Source organism: Fundulus heteroclitus, chromosome 4 (genome assembly GCF_011125445.2).
Source record: "Fundulus heteroclitus isolate FHET01 chromosome 4, MU-UCD_Fhet_4.1, whole genome shotgun sequence".
In the NCBI taxonomy this organism is placed as follows: domain Eukaryota; kingdom Metazoa; phylum Chordata; class Actinopteri; order Cyprinodontiformes; family Fundulidae; genus Fundulus; species Fundulus heteroclitus.
In genome coordinates, this window is record NC_046364.1 from 27,402,153 (window position 1) to 27,421,963 (window position 19,811).

At 41.7% G+C, this 19,811-nt stretch overlaps 1 protein-coding gene across 1 annotated transcript in view; it reads left to right on the plus strand.

Moving 5' to 3' along the window:
• Positions 1–19,811, plus strand: part of pkp3b (plakophilin 3b) — a 43,634-nt gene that overhangs the window by 20,025 nt on the left and 3,798 nt on the right. Inside the window, exons 2-12 of the mRNA XM_036136305.1 lie at positions 1,364–1,452; positions 3,510–4,126; positions 4,387–4,510; positions 5,810–6,014; positions 6,099–6,258; positions 8,776–8,884; positions 12,823–12,987; positions 13,144–13,314; positions 13,405–13,558; positions 13,665–13,860; positions 14,163–14,250. Of these exons, the coding sequence (XP_035992198.1) occupies positions 1,364–1,452; positions 3,510–4,126; positions 4,387–4,510; positions 5,810–6,014; positions 6,099–6,258; positions 8,776–8,884; positions 12,823–12,987; positions 13,144–13,314; positions 13,405–13,558; positions 13,665–13,860; positions 14,163–14,250 (2,078 nt within the window). The remainder of the gene's footprint in view (positions 1–1,363; positions 1,453–3,509; positions 4,127–4,386; positions 4,511–5,809; positions 6,015–6,098; positions 6,259–8,775; positions 8,885–12,822; positions 12,988–13,143; positions 13,315–13,404; positions 13,559–13,664; positions 13,861–14,162; positions 14,251–19,811) is intronic.

Here is a 19,811-nt window from a genome sequence, read left to right on the forward strand (position 1 = left end):
TCCATCGAGATCAAGACCTTTTTCACGAGGGCGACCTGACCAAAAAAGGCAGCTGAACACGTCGTAGTGGATACTTCAAAGTCTAAAATATGTAAACTGGTAAAAAGGCATAAAAGGAAATCCCTAAAATATCCAAAGCAACTCTTCTTGTCTCATCTCATTCTCAGGAACCAATAGCGGGAAGGCTCCTCTAAATGATATAGAAACATGTAGAGGACTCTTCCATATTTATAGGTTTATTGTACAGGGGGACAAATCTTGATATACTACTTTAAACTCCAAAATCATTTTGTGAATTTAAACGAATAGCCTTAAATGATATAATTTGGACCGGTTGATAAATGTACTATGGGATGAAGCCAGAAGGGGGACTGCTCTGTTTTCCAGCTAGTTGTCTAATGTAGTCCAGTTGAAGAGCTTTGGGGTCTGCTCCGTAGACCTTTTCAGTTCACTGAAGCCCCGTTGCTCATCTTCTAGAGCATAAGGACCTCCAGCTGATGGCTTAGTATCAGACACCATCTCTGTATGGACGTTAGAAGACTATACATAGATGGTTCAGGGCTGTTTGAGCTGCAGACAGGAAGCTGCCGTCATACCATAGCTGATAAGTGTATCAATAGCGAATAAGTACCATGGTTTCTTTTAAATGCAATTTGCTTACTGCCTGTGTACCCTTAAAGCAGTTTCTGCTGGCATCATGTAGCACAGAGTGTTTTTTAGGGGGACAGACCCTGGGATAGGTGCAGTCAACACAGAAGAAAACTTACTCAAACATTTTATGATAAGAATGGTAAATTAATTATTTCTTTTCATCAGCATCATATGTCTGAGACCCTACATAAACCACACATTTACTTCAGATATTACATGAGTGTTATGCAGACATTCCTAATTAATTCTTAATTATTTCCTAATTCTTAATAAAGATATCTTTATTTAATGATGTAGCAATGGTATGCAGAACCTCTGTCTGCACTGAAGAAGATCAGCTCAAGTCCAAATGCTGAATCCGCGATGACAGTGCAGTTTCAAATTAATCCAACCAATAATTATTCGCTCAATTATTTTCATAGAGAGTTAAACTTTAAGTGTGAGGTGGTCAGTTTATTTAGAAGTATACAAAACCTGAATAAGCAGCCCCACTCTGTGATCCCACTAGATGGACTCATTCAAATCTGTGATCCAACACAGTCTGGGGGAGGGGGATCAGACACCATCCTGTCTGGTTTCTGGCTTGATTGACTGACAGAATAGTTCCAAAAAGTGTCTCGGTGTTCCTAACAATGTAGGATCACACTTTTCATGTGATCCCTGGTGGCATATTTTAAACAAATAACATGTGTTTGCTCTCTCCTTTATGTAGACCACAGTTATCCTGAAGTGAAACATTTCTCCAAGACACATGGCTTCAGCTCCAGGTCCATGACAAGCATGCCCACTCGTCCGATGGCTGTGAGTGCAAAGTTTCACATTAACAAAACATCAAATCCATGTTCTGCAGCATATGCTGTTAAAGAGTGTTGAGTCATGCATTTTACCATAATGATTCAGCTTTACGGTGTTCAAAATATATCTACATGTAGTGCATTGCAAAACTCTCAACATGTTGCACTTTATAATGTTATCTCACATAATAAAGACAAACATCTATAAGTTTTGTTGGGATTTTATATTATTGACCAACAGTCATGAATAACTGTTAAGTCAAAGCTAAATTGTACATACGTTGGTGTTGGTGATGACGTTTGTTCACTAAAATTCAAATATTAGTAAACAAACAGCATCACCAAGACCAAGCAGCACAGAAGATCAGGGTTTGAGTTGTGGAGTTGTTGACAACTGTAAGCCTACCAAGGCATGGCCATCCACCTAAAGTGACAGAGAAGCAGCTGCTTCTCTGTGTACAGTGTAAGCCCGGCTTATGGGAACTCTGGAGGAGCTGCAGATCTCCACAACTTAGGTGAGACAATCTCTTGTGAGAACTTTTTTTTGGCCAGAGGAAATGGCATTTATAGTTGGCCAAAAGCCATGTTTGCTGAGTTGACTTAAAATATAACTATTTGGCCTACATGCTGATTGCTTTATTACTACACTTCACCCCAGACACCCAAAGTCCACCATACTGTTTGAATGTCTTTCCTGAGCAGGGGTAGGGAAGGTGGACAGAGTTGAGGGTAAGATGGACAGAGGTACATAAAGGGCCACCCTGGAACAAAACCTGGCCTGCACCTAGAATTGGGGCGGTTCTCGTGACCTTCCCGCAGAACAACAAGCATACAGCCAGAGCTCTTGTCAAAGCACATTTATTTGATATTTTGTCTCAGTTAAAGTCCAGGCCAAAAGCTTTCTGAAAAGCTGTATTGTAGCTTTAGCTGTTCGGCATAGAAGAACCGGTAGAGACATACCACCCAAAGACATGCAGCTGTAACTGTAACTGATGTTTTCAAGTATTGACTCAGAGTGGCTGAATACTAATACAGGCCACACTTTTCAGAATTGAATTTGTAAAATAAAAATAAAAGCAAAAAAGCTGTTGAAACCATGTATCCACCCCTGATGATGATGATGCACTACTCTGTGTTGGTCTATCATGTAGAATCCCAATAACATACTATGAAGTTTGAGCTGCAAGTTTAAGCGCTATAGCCTGTCTCCGGTTTTTTGTTTGGGTTCTCTTCAGAGCTGTGAGAAATGACAATGAGGCATCTATATCCTGTCTTTCATTTTCTCCAAACATGCTGCTCTGTATGACAGAGAGACACCTCTGTTTTGGTCTCATTGGTCTGAAGGGCATTGATCCAGATATCTGAGGTTCAATTAGTTGCAGCTTTGTAAATCACATTTGTGCTGCAATTTCCTTTGTATAGAAAAGAGGCTTTTCTCTATAAAAATAATCAGCCCTTCCAAACAAGCCTTACTTGTTCCGTCTTTTTCTAACAGACACGATCTTCAAGATTTAACAGCTGACTGAGTAATGTGAAACCACCAACATGGCGATTGGGATCAATTTTCAGCGTCTGGAGCGGAATCACAGCTGTGCTCGACTCCAGTGCAGTGATGCTAGCAATCACAAATGTCTGTAAACCACCAGCAGCTAGTAGAAGTTGGCCCAGACAGAGTTCTGCTTTAACTGTTTTAATTGTACGCACACAGTTTTCCTCACATACGCAGTAGGGAAAACAATGAGCAGCTATTGTGTAGGAATTTCCTGCCATTATTAAAAGGGTTCGGAGACGCGTGAAAGCTGCACTCTGCTGATTTGGGAACAATGTAAAGACAGATCCAAACTATAAACAGGATGCCTGGCTGCCTTTAACTGGCCAGTCCAACAATACAGAAGCCACACTGAGCTTCCTGCAAATCACTAACCAGGTTTTAATGAAAATGAAAACTAAACATGCCGGTACATTTTACTATAGCCTCCTGATTCAGGAATAATGTGTTTTTTATCTGAAACCGACATGCAACAAGCCTTTTAAGCTTCTGTCCTCTGATCAACAACCTTTCAGGTCTCTGCTGTGTCTTCTCGAGCCTCTGGGATCTCCTCCCACTCTGCTGTGGACAGCAGTTTAAAGATGAGGCATAAAGAAAGCAGCAGCGTCCAGAGCAGCTTCCACACCTCCCAGATGCAAAACCGCAGCCAGCGCTCTAAGTCCCTGTGCCAGGAAGACCAGAGAGCCTTTCCTCTCACAGGTCTGGTCCAACAAGAGACTTTGTCTGTACCCCTCACTGTGCCCCCACCTGGAGACCTCCGGCGCAGCCTCAGCGGGGTGCTGGCCCGGGAGCGAGGCCACTGGCAGGACGAGGAGCTGCCTTACGAGTACACCTATAAAGGCCCGTCTCATCGCATCATCAACAGAATCACCAACCGGCAGCAGTACTACCAGCAGCAGAGCTCCGGATTTGGGCAGGAGGGCTGGGTGGGCAACGGCAGAGGCATCTCCAGTGCAGGCGAGAGCATGGGCGCGCAGTGGCAGCAGCACTCATCCAGGGCCAACCACGCCATGGCGGCGGCGCAGTACGCCCCGCTCCATCGCGCGGCCTCGCTGCGCTCACTGAGGAGCGTCGGCAAGGGAGCGGATATCATGGATGCAGCCTCCATACATAGCAACGATCCACTGGCAGAGTGAGACCTATTATTCATTTATTTATGTTTTCTTGTTGTTTGGAAAAAATTTAAAAAAAGCCCACGCATGCTATCTACCATATGACAAGGACAGAAAGACAGAAAACTGCATTTGATGCGTATTCTTCTAGCAAAGAGATCAATTAAGCTGTCTAAGCTGTTGCAAGCTGAGAAAATTGCTTTTATATTTAATGAATCTGCATTTGCACTTTCTTTAAAAAGCTTTTAACACTGTTTACTTTGTGTGGTTTGGAGTGTAGCATGCAGAGTATTGACATGCCCACAGCTGTCAGATATCTCTCCGACTCCAATACTTCTCTGCAAGTCTTGGGAGCTGCTTACATACAACACCAGTGTTACCACAGCAACGATGCCAAGAACCAGGTATGTGGTTTACTTTGATGGTTCAGGGATGCATTTGGCTAATTATCTGGACTATTGATTGCAAATAGCGACACTTGCCATTACTTTTACTTAGACCATTGATTATAACAGGTACAGTGCATCACAAAAACGTCCATATGACATGGACTTTTTCACATTTTGTCACGTTAAAACTGGAAATCCTTAAGGTGATAAACCAGCACAGGAGATGGAATCATTGTTGCTGTTTTTTGTTTATTATTTCTCACCAATAAGATCTGTTGCATGCTCAGGGACAACCTGATCCACATGTAGAATAATTAACTTGAACAGTTTAGTTTTTACTAATGACTATTTGTATACTTTTTAGCTTCTCTGGGAGTATTTTGTCTGCTACATTCACTCACTTGGCCTTTTTGTTTTACACCTTAAACTGACTGCTGTCTGTCTTTTATGACTTTTAATTTTATGCAGACTATTTGAACATGTTTTAGCTTCTCAGGAAGTGTTATTTGGTACATTCAACTTGAACATTTTATTTCAATCTGAATATACCTTATTTTCTATTAATATTTGTACAGTGTTACCCTTCTGATAAGTCTTTTCCTTCTGCTGTACAGCTTAACTTTAAATATAGCTTTTTTCAAAGTTCTTGGATATTTGAGGGTCTTCTCTAGATTTCTGTCTGTGTATTAAGTGTGAACGTGAATTTAATTATGGTTACGTAATGACCACAAAGGCTCTTGATTCTTGAGGAAGTAGGTAAAAGAGGAAAAAATGGATCATGACATCTGTACTCAATCCTCAAACCTCTGAGGCCTTCACAGAATAGCTGTATTTACACTGAGGTCACATAACATATGCACGTCACATATGGTGTATTGTAATTTGCAAACAAATGTGAAAATTGCACATCATGTAACTTCCATTTCGTAATTTTGCAGTAGTTTGTGTTGGTCTATCAACACCAACACAAAGTAGTTGGGGGTGGAGGGTACCTATCTCCACCAATCAAAGGGCAAGAGGTGGGGTACACCCTGGATAGGTGGCCAGAGTATCACAGGAAACACGTTTACACTTAGGGGGAATTCAGAGTAACCAATGAATCCAACAGTGGTGTTTTTAAACTGTTTCAGCCAGAGTCAGGTGTAAGGAACTGTAGGACGCATGGTTGAATGTTTGCTTGTCCATTGTCAGTTTCTCTACTGACTGACCGTTTTTTCATTAGGGCTGTGTACAACAACATGGGCGCTCAGTGATATGTGAAAATCAAAGCTTGGTTTTAAACATTGGGTAATTGATCCTGTGTATTCCTCCAAGGTCCGTGTTCTGAACGGTGTTCCAGCGTTGGTGACCCTCTTCTCCAGCGACAGTATAGAAGTGCAGCGTTACGCTACAGCAGCTACGCGGAATCTCATTTATGAGAACGCTGACAACAAGGTCGCCCTCATGGAAGCCGGCGGACTGACGTCTCTGGTGAACATCCTGAACCAGCATGACGAAGAGCTCTGGAAGACCATCACAGGTAGGAAAGTGGTGTCCCCAAATTGGAGTAAGTGTGTTACTAGTTTGACTCACGGAGTTATTCTGGCATCCTTTGGTGTGTTAGGCATCCTTTGGAATCTGTCCTCCAGAGACAACCTGAAGGACAGGCTGGCTGTGGAAGCACTGCCGCTTTTAACCGAGAAGATCCTGGTTCCGCTGTGCAAGAGCATCCCACTGAACCCGTCTGAGAGAGAGATCTTCAACAACACCACCGGCTGTCTCAGGTGAGAACAGGATGGAGACCCCACAGACCACCACTCTATAAGCTCAGACCTGCTGAGTGCTGTCACACCAAAACACTGACCTGGCAAAGCTGCAGGTGGGATATTACTACAAACAGAAAGCAGGTGTCTAAAATATAGGCTTTTTGGTTAGTCTTCAGTAAACAACACCATTCACATTATCACATATTTTGGTATATATTGATTCCAGAGTAAAACCTCATAGTCCTGTTTTATAATCCCAGGGATCAAAGGTCACCTAACTGACCTCATGATCCATCAAACAGAGCAGTGTTAAAATATGTGCTAAGAGGAAAGGAATCTGTAGCACAGATTTACCATTTTAATGATGCTAAATATACCTGTAACTTTTATCGCTGTGTTTGCCTTTGTACTTTTATATAAGAAATTTTAGCTTTTGAATATGATGTTGCATATCTACACGAAATCATCCATCCATCCGTTCATCTGGCGTCCGGCAGCTAGCAGGGCAAGGCTCTGGTTTAAGCTACTGTAGATCAGCTCATTTCTAAAGTGAGTCTTTCTGTCAGAATGACTGATCTTAGAGCTGGTGGGGAAATACCAGTGGGTTCCTAGAGCCATTTAGCAGATGTCTTGTGTCAAATAATGAAAGACGTGGAAATACCTAATGTAAGCTATTCTTTATTTTGTTTACTTGAATTTTTGTGTGACAAAAGCCAAAAATCCTTTCTTGCCAAAAAAATTGCCTTTTTGTAATTTTTTTTACAAACTGATTTATTTTATTTATTATTTGTAACCAGTGTGCTGCATCACATCACTTTCATCTGTTCCCATAAGCTTCAATACTCTGGCAGAATCTATCATGTTTGGTCCTCTTCTAGAGAATAGGAATGATAATATAAAACTATTGCTATGAGTCATGGGTAGCAGTTCTGTTTGCTCTTATACATACATACATACATACATGATATATATATATATATATATATATATATATCTATATTATATATATATATACTATATATATATATATATCTATATAATATATATATATAATATATATATATATTATATTAATGTATGTATGTATGTATGTATGTATATATATATAATATTATATATATATATATCTATATATATATATAATATGTATGTTGTTTCTGTATATTATCGATATATGTAGATATGAGATATATATATATAAATATATATATATATATATTCTAATTATATATATTACATGATATATAGGATACATATATCACCATATATAGATAGATAGATAGATAGATAGATAGATATTACTTGAAGACTTTAAGACAGAAGAAACAGTAAAAGCAAAAACACAATAAAGAGCAGATACATAAAGATAATCAATAAAACCACAAAAGCCAACATATCTATGTGGGTTAAAAGCCAAAGAGAGAGAGAAAAAACTGTTTTAAGAGAAGATTTAAAAACAGAAAGTTAGCCTGATATGTAATGTTAACGCTCTCTGCTGTTTTGGTGGATGACAGTGAATAAGTGTTTGCTTAGAATTAGTGTGTCTGCATAAAAAGTCAGGGAGTTTTTATGCTCCTGAGAGACACCTGCATGTTTCATCCAGTCCTGTGGGGAAGGCAATGGAATCAAAGGTTCTGCTGAGAAAGTTAGTCAAACCTTACAAATCAGGATACAAAAGGATATCGAATGATTTGAAAAGACCAATCAGCAGAATTAAAACATGGAAATAATGAGGGATTATGTTGAAACCAACACAGTCAGGTAGACTGATCAAACTTTATGCCACATATTTGTGTCATTTGTTCATGACACAAATATCTCCAGCTGACATGAATTACTCCTGGAAAAACAGCAGCGGGGCTCTTTTAGGACGCACAATAAGGAACCAGTTGTAGAAAACTGGCCCACACGGTTGGGTCGGCAGAAGAAAGCCGTTACTACAGCAGCAGTCTGCTGAGAATCCACCAAAGAGCACAGAGACCTGGAGAGACCAAGATCCAACTTTAAGGCCACAACCACTAACGCTACCTTTGGAGAGGAGTCAGCACAGCCTGGGATGAGAGCTTTATTCCTGCTGGGAGGCACAGAGGTGCTGATGGTTGGGGGAAAACACTGGGTCAGGATTAATGGCAAGATGACTGCAGCAAGTTCTGAGAAAAGACTGGAGGAAGATTCACTCTCATCAGCCTGGAAGCTGCGCTGCTACATCCGTGGTCGTTCCAACATGGCAAGGACCAAAAGGCCAAGTCCATCTTTCACTGGCTACAGCAGGAAGGGAAGCTTCTGGAGAGGCCATCAGACAGCCGTCCAGTCATTCCCTCGGACACTCAATGACCTTTGGCAAGGTCATTGAGAGTCTTTGTGCAGTGTCTTTGTATAATTAGCAAGAACATCTTCAGGGCAACCAGGCCAGTCCAGACAAACGGTTGAGTTTGAGAATAACAAGGTCAAAGTGGCCTCTGCAGCTCTCAAACATCTTTACTGCTGGGTATAAATGTGTCTTTCTCTATGCTTACTTTGTGTCTGCATGTTAAGGAACTTGAGCTCAGTAAATGAGAAAACGAGACGGAAGATGAGAGGCATGCAGGGTCTGGTGGACTCTCTGGTGTTCTACATTCAGCAGGAGGAAAGAGGAGACGATAAGGTAACACTGATCTGCACTAACAAGCTGTAAATAATGCAGTAGCACAAAAAACGAGGTCTGATTTCAAAATCCACTGGACGTTGCTCCTGTAAAAGCCAGTGACTCAGTTTACCAGAAACACCACCAATGTAAACCCAGCAGACATACCATGATGGTCTCTGATAGGTTTGATGAGAGAAAATATGACCTAATTGGAGGCTGCTGGTGGTGCCTGGGTTACCTCGGGTTACAAGAGAGCGTTCTGTGCATGAAGATGATCTGATGGAGGCAAAAGAAAACAGGCGGTGTGAGCATTTGTGGGACTTTAACAAGGATCACATGGTGAATGGTTGGATAAGAGCGGCCCGGTGTCTCTGACTGGAGTTATTTAGGATATTACAGGTTTTCTGTTATCTACACCCAGAAGTAGGGCTCCAGTGAGTGAGTGGACGAGAATTGTCATTGCTGACCTTTCTCAACTAATGATAGTTCTACCATCTACCATGATACCTGCACATTAGAACTGGGTCACAGAACCGTAATCAAAGGCAGCCTGGTCTGGTAAATTATTTCTTACATTGTGTGGATGTCAAGGTCTGTGTGTGTCAGTTACCAAGGGATGTCATGGAGCCTGGATGCACTAAGAAAATACAATAGAGCAGTGGCAGAAGTTTAAGAATGTGGTTTATATTCAGCTTGAAAATCCTTAAGAGTTTGTGGATCTTTATGTGCCATGTGACTTCTGTTTCATGGGAAACAATGAAGATGATGTCTTCTTTGGGCAGGACCTGGCCCCCCATCGCTCAGCATAAATCTTTCAAGAAGGATTTAGGAAACATAACAATATGGAAATGTTTATCTAGCTTCTTAATTCTCCCGCTTTAAATCAAAATAATTATCTGTTAAATGCACTGAACAAACCAGTTCAGTGCATTTAACATCAAGGTCATACTTTTCATCAAGACCGTGCTTTGGGTTGGTGCTGTTTTGGTGTGGAAAGCAGGACCAAAGTGTCCTGTACCCTGAATCAGCAGCACTACGTGGTCAGAGCAACATCTTGTGAGGTCCAGCAGTTCTTAGTGCCAACGATTAGGTAACGCCTGCGAGCAAGTTCAGGCAGTGCTGCTGCTTTACTGACAATGCGCTACACTCTCCACACAACATATCAATTAAACCTTACCAATTTCGAAGGTCTGTTTAAGCCCCAAGCCTCCTGCCTCTTTCTGCATGTCCTGCCTGCCTCTGTCTGACTACTGTTTGTTTCTTCTCTGTCCCTCCACCACCCCAGCATCCATCCATGGGCTGCAGTCTCATAATTCCCTGGCATAGTGGGAGACAAACTCAGGGGTTGGAGACACTCGTCACTCCATGACAAGTCAAGCAACATAGAGAGATGACATCTAAACTTAGATGTCAAACATAAATATATTCTTTAAAAGCTGAGCTGCCTATTTGAATGGAAAAAAAGGTTTTACCAGGGAACTGCTATGGTAGAAGTTCATGCTTACACCATGGAAAACTTAGCAGAAGCAGAGCTGACCAGTGGTTTATTAGTTGAGATGGTGATCCCCGCTCCTTCGAATTGGTTCTTGAGGAATGGAGGAAACTTAGCAGTAGCGATGTTAGTGTTCTCAGACCTGATAAGGCCAGGTTTATATTTTAAGCCTAAAAGCTTTAGATGTCATCATTTGCCTCAGTGACAAGACTTTTTTTCAAGTGCTAATTTGTTTCAAAATGATTTTGTTCTGTAATGTGATGATAGTAGAAAGTCAGTGTGTTGAAACGCTGGTATAAAGAAAAATGGTTAGTAGGAATTCTAAAATATCAGTGGTGGGCACAGTCACGCTAATCCGAAAACAAATGATGTCAGCGCTAACTTCTTGTTAATCACATTATCAATCATGCTAAGTTTTGAAAATGTTTGCTGACCAGTTAGCTTTCACTTAATTGGGTTTCGACAGCTGTAAGTGCCATAATGTTCACAACAAGATATTCATCCGCCATTTACGTCATTGTCCTGGCTCTCAATGCACATCCACATCCAGCCCCATGGAAAGATTAAGCCCACAGAGTACTAACAATCAGTTGGTAGCAGGGCTTTGAACCGATTTTTTTTCCTAATCGGTTCGTTCCGAACAGAAACGGAATTATAACGTTTCCGGTTCTGAGTTCCACCAATAAATTGACGTTCCCGAACCGGTTAGAACAAAAAAATACTGTTCCCAGAACGGTTAATTTCGTTCCTTTCGTTTGACAAATATAGCTGTTGATATTGTATTTGGAATAAGCGTTTTACTTAACGATGGATCGTAATATACCTCTTATTTAAGATGTGTAGCTCTAGTGGAGACACCACTCTCTCTCTATTCAGTCAGCGAATGTGTGATGTGATGTCACACAGGAAGTGAACCTCAGCCGTCATGGTAACGTGCGCTAACCTGACTGCGCCAGATGCATGTCGCTCCGCCTAGCTTCACTCACATTCATCTGGGACACCGCCATAGGAATTGCCTTTATTGAAGGCTGGGCCTTATCAAAACTCCTTGCATATGATTGGATATGCCACTTGTCTGTCATCTTTATAGAAGTGCTATTTCAACCACTCACACCGAAGCTAACCCGTGATGCTGTGAGAGCGACGCAGGAAAATAAACTTTTTTTTTTTATGTGTTTGCGGCTCTAGTGGCACGCATTTTATTGACAGTGAGCTGACAGGAAGAGGGGGGAAGACAGGCGGCAAAGCGCCGTAGGTCGGAGTCGATTCCGGGCCGACCACGTTGAGGACTAAAGGCCTCCTAATATGGTTCGCGCTAACCGCTAACCGCTAACCAACAAGATGTCCGCTGCGGACGCGCCCCGGAAAACAAAACTTGCCAAATCCGGTCGGGAAAAAGGGCGAAAACATGGTTTCCATCAACAAAAGCCTTCAGAGCCGTTCTCTGATGTTCTTTTAATGAAACAATATCAGGTAGATTGGACAACATGGAAGAAATAGCAGCATCAATGTTAACGCTTGCTTCCTCGATGTGAGCCGCCATTGCTGTCTGTCTCACGTCATGGTCGCTTCTCCACTACGTCACATCTATGAAACTCCAGCCCTGCGTCCTGATTGGCCAGACCATAAGATTGGTTGGAGAAATCACTCTCTATGGGAGAGGTCCCAGATGGATGTGAGTGGAGCTAGGCGGAGCAACATACAGCTGGCGGAGTCAGGTTAAACATGCGCAGGAAAATAATTACTTTTTTTCTAGTTAATTAGGAAACGAAAACTTTGAGGAACTTAATAAAACCGGTATTAACCGGTTACCATTATTTTTAAATAAGTTCCAGTTCTAGAACATAAAAAATAATAACGTTTCCGGTTTCGTTTCTGTTCCCTGTAAAATACAAAAAGTTCCCGGTTTTCGTTTTCGTTCCTTCAAAGCCCTGGTTGGTAGCCTGATGGTCCTCTTTTGGCTGTGAACCACCGGCTTTGATTGTCACCATTAAACTTGTTGATCCACTATGCAAAGGAGCTGTGGATAAGGCTGAGTTTCCCTTTAACTCCTCTGACTGAAGAAGTCTCTTGGAGAACAGACGAAGTGTTTCAACAAGGAAAATCCATCAGGAGGGCCAACTAAACCTTTTTTGATTAGTTTTTCGTATGATGGTCTTGTCATTTTGCTAAATTACAAGTTAATAAGATGTTTCCTTTTGCTCCACAGTAGCTGCCAGTTGTGGAGTTTTTGCAATATTTTCATTTTTTACATGAGCTGATTGTGCCTGTTTATGGAAATGCTGTGTTGGAACATCCCAACAGGACTCGTATTTGTGTTCTTCTATTTACCCTGCTTTGTGAAGCACGTTGGACTAAAACATTAACTGTGCCTTGAGGTTAAAGCGTCGTATACACCAATTCTAAAAATGGAAAAGCTGTCTTGACTTAAGCTGAATGTCTGTGTGCTCTTCCTCCTGTTTAGGGCTTAGAAAATTCCCTGTGCGTGATGAGGAATCTGTCGTACCAGCTGTATGCGGAGCTTCCTCCCTCAGTCCGCCTTCATCTGGAAGGCCCTTCAAGAGCTTCTGCCTCCAGAACCACTGAGATCATCGGCTGCTTTACTGTGCAGAGCAAGAAAGCCACCGAGGTGAAGCCTTTGTCACCAGACGATGAAAATTTCTACCTCGGGGTCATTCTTGTTCATTCTTGGGAATGTGTAGGGACCCACTGGTAATGATGTGCTCTGTGGATGAAGACTGTCCAAAGTGGCTTTTTGATGCTTTGCTCTTCCTCTTCTTCACAGTTTCAACACAGGAACCTGCCTACACTGTCACACCCCAAGGGCTCCGAGTGGCTGTGGCACCCAAAGGTGGTGCCGCTCTACAAGCTCGCCCTACAGAACAGTGAAGGCTGCTCTGCTGCCCAGGAAGCTGCCGTCGGAGCCCTGCAGAACATCACGTCAGGAGAGGCACGGGTAGGCTCACCTGACAAAGGGTCTTTGGAAAAGAAACGAAGCATCAGCTGGGAAGTCTCAGGAGTGAAATGCTGTCTGTGTTTGTGTTAGTGGTGTGCAGTGCTGAGCGGCGTGGTGACAGAGCAGGAGAGGATGCTCCCCATGCTGCTGGATCTGTTCGACAGCAGCAGTGAAATGCTGCTGAGGCCTCTGACCGGCCTGCTGAGAAACCTGGCCAGGCACGCTGCAGACAAAAGCCACATGGGTGAGATACAGACCACGATACAGACAAAATATTTATGTTGCCCTGCATTGCCCGAAATAAACCTAAATCTCTGGAGGTGTGTCTCACTTACCTTTTTCGTTGGCAGCTAAGATCATGGTGAATATTCTGGTGTCCAAGCTGCCGAGCGATGGCCTGCAGAAGACCCCATCCAGTGAGGTGGTGGTCAACATCTGCGTGGCCCTGAATCACCTGGTAACCTGCAGTTCTTTGGCAGCTCGAGATATCGCCTACTTCAACGGCCTTCCAAAGCTGATGGGCATAAAGACGTCCCACGATAACAGGTAGGACTTACAGCTGCTGCCGATGGGGGTCAGAAGGCTTTCTTCAAGTAGTTGTAGTTATTTTCCTCCAGCTTTGACAGAGCCTTTCCTCGTTGGCTGCTTCTGTTTCCTGTTTATGAGCTACTGCTACTGCTGCTCACCCTCAGGTCACTGAACACACTGAATTTTGTTTTTATTAGAGATTTGCAGGTCATTTATAAATATTATTCAGTGACTGTCTGACTTCTGTGTTAGCTCTGGTATTTCCTTTTTGTTTTTCCTCCTCCTGCTTATTTTGAACTGCCTGCTGTGTCTCCGTCTAGCTCTGGGAGTCTTAAGGCTGCCAGGGCAGCCTCCACCGTCCTCTGCAACATGTACCAGTACAACAAGCTGCACAGAGATTACAAACTGGTAGGTCCAACAGAGCTTTATGTCAACACACTATATCAGCCTAAGAAAAACACGTTTTTATCAGGTTTGAGAAAAACTTGTTTTCCTTCTCTGTTAATAGCGGAGTACTAAGCTGTTCTTTTGTATCATATAGACTTTCTTTTTTGTCGATTCAGTGTATACTGGGAAACAGAATTGTCACGAGTATGGATTAAGTGCTGTTCTAATGACAAAACTAGGTTGTGCAAAGTATTAACAGCAGGAACCACAGTTTTAGGCTGCCTGTGATTTTGTGTTGTGTGGGGATTCCTTACAACCCCACCCCACACACACTCTTTTTACACATATTTACGAGATTTGTAACAATACATTGATGCACATCGATATATCAATTAAATTATTAATGATCCAATTGATGCAAAATGAAAACATTCACCTATATGATCATTTTTAATATATACCTTTATTTTGAAATTCAGGCATGAACAGGTGCTCTATTATCCATCCATTTTCCTACACGCTTATCCCTATGGGTCTATGTCAGTTTTCATTTAGAGGATTTAAATGTTTGGTCCTAGAAAGGGATCCTTTTACTTTTTGCAAATAATGTCATTCTGTTGGCATTTTCCATCCCATAACGTTCGGCATGCATTGGCGCGGTTCATAACTGAGTGTGATGCAGCTGGGATGAGAGTCAGCTGCTCTTAATGTGAGGCCATGGTTCTGAAGTAGAAAAGGTGAACTTCTTGTTTTGGGTCAGCGCAGCATTTAGCTCAAGATTAGAACTATCTTGGTCTAATGTTCTTGAGTGATGAGTAGGATAGAATAGATGGAGAGGACTTGTCTGCAGTAATGCAGGAGCTGCATTGGGCTGTCGCCTTGAAGAAAGAGCTGACTAAAAATACCAAAGCCTTCAGTTAACTCTCACCTATGCTCACGAGATAGGAGTCATGACAGAAGATCAAGATCCTGGATAGAAGCATCTGAAGTCAGCTTAGTGGGCGAGCTCAGCCTTAAGACTGGGCTAGGGTGAGGAGCTCCATCATCTTGGATGGGAGGCTTTACATCTAAAGAAATTAGGTGATGTGGTTTGGGCATCTAAACCGTGTCTCCCAGGTGCCCCAATGTGGAGGTTTTCTGGGCAAAAGCCAACAGGAGGAGAACCTGGGGCTGTCCCAGAACTCACTGGAGGGATGATAGATCCCTTTTAACCTGGGAAGGCCTTGGCCTCCACTGCTGGAGATGTCTGGATTGCTCTCCTGGACCTGTAGCCTCTAAAGTCTGATTTCAGATGAGCAGAAGAGAAAGACTACAGACTGTGCAGCTGTGCTGTTGGTTTACCACAGATCCACTGTAATGTACTGGGTGACTTACTTAAGGCAAGGCCAAGTTTATTTATAAAGCATTGTTCAGTAACAAGATGATTCAAAGTGCTGTACAGGAAAAAAAAAGAAAACCTTACAGTGGAAAGAAAAAGACATTTCCCAGACAGAGGGAAAAACAGAAGAAAGCAAATTGCAGTGGAATAGTAGCAGCGGGTCAAAATATAGGATAAGTTGGACTACAAACATTAACATTTAAAGGCAACTCTAAAGAAATAGGTTTTAGACCGTGATTTAAATGAATTCAGGGTTTCAGCACTTCCCATAAAAACTATATGCTGCTAAAATAAAGTTTAAAGTACTCCTTTAATGGGAGTATAAAAACAACTTAATTACTGTGACTAGTTTTGTCTGGGCCAGGAGTTGTGGGGAACAGCATGGTGCTGGTGGGTCTGTGCAGTGGGGCTGAAGTGTAATCTTGAATGATTCAAGTACCTCGATTCCAAAAATTCCTCAAAGTAAATGATCTGCCTCGAAGCTTTGTTAAATACTGTTTAACTATTTGATGCTCTGTACCCACTTTGACTTCCGCTAATGTTAGCCTAAACGACTGATACGTAGATGCCAAGTGCATTTATAAGACAAGGAAGGAGACTACCAATAACCAAAAGAAAAAAAAAAACAGAAAAGACAACAAGAAGTGTCAAAAGTGTGTGATCACTTTAAGCTTTACAAAAAGGAAAACGGCACAGTGCATTTCTGTACAAACTGAATTAGCATTCTATCAAACCATGTCCTCGATGCTGCAACTCCTGAGCAGGAAACATTTACTGCAAGTTTAAGCAAAGTAAGTTTAAGTAGTTAAAGAAAATATCTGCAGAATGTGGTTATTTTTAGGTGATTACTCAATTAGTAAACAGAACAATCAACAGAATATTACACTACTAAAATAATGGTTAGCAGCATCCCAACAGCTCACGGGGTTGTCTGGTAGTGCGAGCCTAGCCGGGATAGGCAAACATGGTGTCTTTCTCAGATTGGGCCAAACTCTAACATAGACCACATCTAATGTCTCTGATTTCTTCCAGATGGATTTGGTTTAATTTTTTAGACTAAGTATGATTTACATTTATAGCACTTATAGCACTTCCAAAATACAGATCTCACTTTGGATTCAACTCTAGTTGTTTTCCTTGCTTGATAAACAAAAACTGTGGAGTAACCTAGACTGATCTATTAAAAAAAGATGGTTCCGCAAATGGTTCAGAATAGTCTCCATCTAGTAGATGTGTTGGGTGGAGTGGCAACCACACATTTTACACCCATTCATTAAGACACTCATTAGAGGTAGCAAAAACCAATAAAGGTTACAGCTTTAGGCTGACTCATTGCAGCAGTCTATCAAGTTCAGCTAGTTAATTGTTTTTCATTCCTGACTCACTCGAACATAAAGCATAGTTGTTGGTTTTTTCCATCTTATTTTGTGTTTTTACTTAATTTTATGGCCACTTTTTTGACATAGATTTTGTTTTCTCTGAGGTACTGTAATTGCAGTTTGAGAATTTACCAATTTTATCTATATAATTGTTTTCCTTTTCCTTTTTGTTCTGAAGTCTAGCAGTTTTATCTGTATTTGTACTTTTTTTCATGTATTTTTTTTTCCCCTAATTCGCATCATACAAGTCAATCCATTGAGATTTGGCCATGTGTACCTTTAATACTTATAGCTGGGATAGTAGAACTGAAGGCGCGGGGCTTAGAACTCGCAGCCTTCCCCTGAGCCTTATGGATAACAGGTTTTGAGAATTTACTCTCTAGCTTGCTGAGATCTATGTTGCAGTCTTCAGGCTATCTAAATGTAGCCAATGCTTGAAATACAAGCAAAATGTTGTTCGTCATTTTCAAGTTAATATCTGCATCGGATTCTACTGATGAACGTATTGCACAGATAAGACAGACACTGGAGGATTATTCTGTCTCTGCTCTCTCTCTGCACCTGCAGACTTTCTGCTGCTGTCATTGCTTTTTCATGTTAGAGTCAACTTCAGCTCCCCTTTCTGTCAGCTTTTCTAACCCCCAGTCGGTCGAGGCAAATGACCGTTCATACTGAGCCTGGTTCTGCTGGAGGTTTTCCTTCCAGTTAATGGAATTTTTTCTTTCCACTGTCGCTTCATGCTTCCTCGGTATGAGGGATTGCTGCAAAGCCATGGACAATGCAGATGACTCCCTGTGGCTCTACGCTCTTTCAGGAGGAGTAAATGCTGCTTGTCAAGACTTTGATGCAATCAACTGGTTCCCTTATATAGGAAATATTTTGACCAATCTGTATAATCTGACCCAATCTGTGTAATCTGATTGAATTTGACTTTGGAAAGTGCCCTAAAATGACATGTTTCATGAATTGGCACTATGTAAATAAAATTTGATTTAATTGAATTGAACATGAGTAAATTAGACCTGTCCAGGGTGTACCCCGCCTCTTGCTCAGTGAACGCTGGAGATAGGCACCAGCACCCCCGCGACCCCATGAGGGATAAAGCGGTTCGGAAAATGGATGGATGGATGGATGAGTAAATTACAGAACAAAAGCTTTAATTCAAAGGGGGTTTGGAGTGGCCGTCACGAATAACTGATGTCAGTCCCAGAGGAAACTTGCCAACCTAACCCAGTTACACAAGTTTTGTCAGAAGAAATTGTGAGCAGCTTGTGGAAGGATTCGTGGTGGGCACAGTCGCGCTAATCCGCATACAGATAATTGTGTAGCAAATCTTTCGTTCATTGCATTATCATTCACGCTAAGTTGAGAAACTTCCATACCTGTAAGTGCAATAACACCATTCAAGATATTCAGCCACTATTTACGTCACTGTCCTGGCTCTCAATACACATCCACACAGACTTTTCCAGTAGCGGTCACGGCTCCACTAAAGACCATTATTAATAGCTGTGTTGTTTGCTTCTTACCGTTCTTCTTGTTTTTATGATGCAGTCTTAATATTGTCAGCTCATATTACGCATAAACAGTGCACCGCTGTGTTCCAGGCTTCCAGCAGTGTTGCCACATCTGCTTATTATCAGCAACGTTTGGTTAACTTATACCTCTGTTTTACAGTGTGGTGGGTTGCCTGTTGGGCTTGTTTCAGATGGTTGGCTATTATTGAGCTGATTTTTTTTGTTTCCCTCTCAAGTACTGGCAACACTGGCTACCCACGCTTCTTTTAAGATATGCTTCCTGCCAGGGCACAGAGGGATAAAATATTCTTCTCAAATTTAAAAGTCAGTTGTCCTGAACTAAAACAGCTATCCGCTCAAACATGCAGAGCTGCGCACCTTCATCATGTGCCACGTGTGCATGTATGTGGCAGAGACTGAGTGACAGCTGTTGGCTATCGGATAGCAGCTAGCTCAAATTTCCTTATTTATCATCTGTTTAACAGTAGTGAAGCTAACATTGTTCTCTGTGGAATATGAGTTTGTGAAGCTAACTTTTTGGTTAGGTGTGCCCTCCACTGCCAAAAACATCTGAACCAAATCATATACTTTGAAAGAAAAGATGTATGAAGCGTAAATTAGTAATTATTGTGCTATTTAGGTAATAGAAATAATTTGGGTAATGCTAACTGACTTAAAGCAGGAAAAGTATAGTCTGATTAAATACTGTGAGCAAAAAAGGTAATCTGCCTTTAATGTAGTATATGTAAATCTTTGGTTTAAATTGTAAGAAAAGTAAGAAGATATGGTATTGAGTTTACACATCTGTGATATCTTTGTCTGTTTCTGTGTGCTTTTTAGTTATTTGTTTATAGAATTATTTATTGTAATTATATTAGTAAAGTACTTTGTGTTGCTGTATTGTATGAAAATTGTTGTATACATTACATATGCTTTATTAAACATTTAAAATAAGGCAGACATGTTTGTGTTTCTCTTGCCTTCACAGAGATAGAAATAGTTTTCCACTCCTCCTGCTTTATTATTGGCAGAAGATTGAAGAAGACTTGAACTTAAGGCCAAAATCAGCTGAACGTGTGTGGGTGTTGGATTTGTGCTGGAAGCCATGTGTTTCCACCAGATGGTCTTTAACTTGACATCTGCTGTGATTATTTTCTGCTTGACCTCAGCATCCCATCGGTCCACCTTCTTCCTCCCTTCTTTTGTTCTGAAAGCCTCTGCCCTGTCAACCTCTGGCCAGGCTTATCTCTGCACACTGGCCTGCACAAGCCAACATTGCTGTGGACTTTTTGGTCACTAAATGATTAC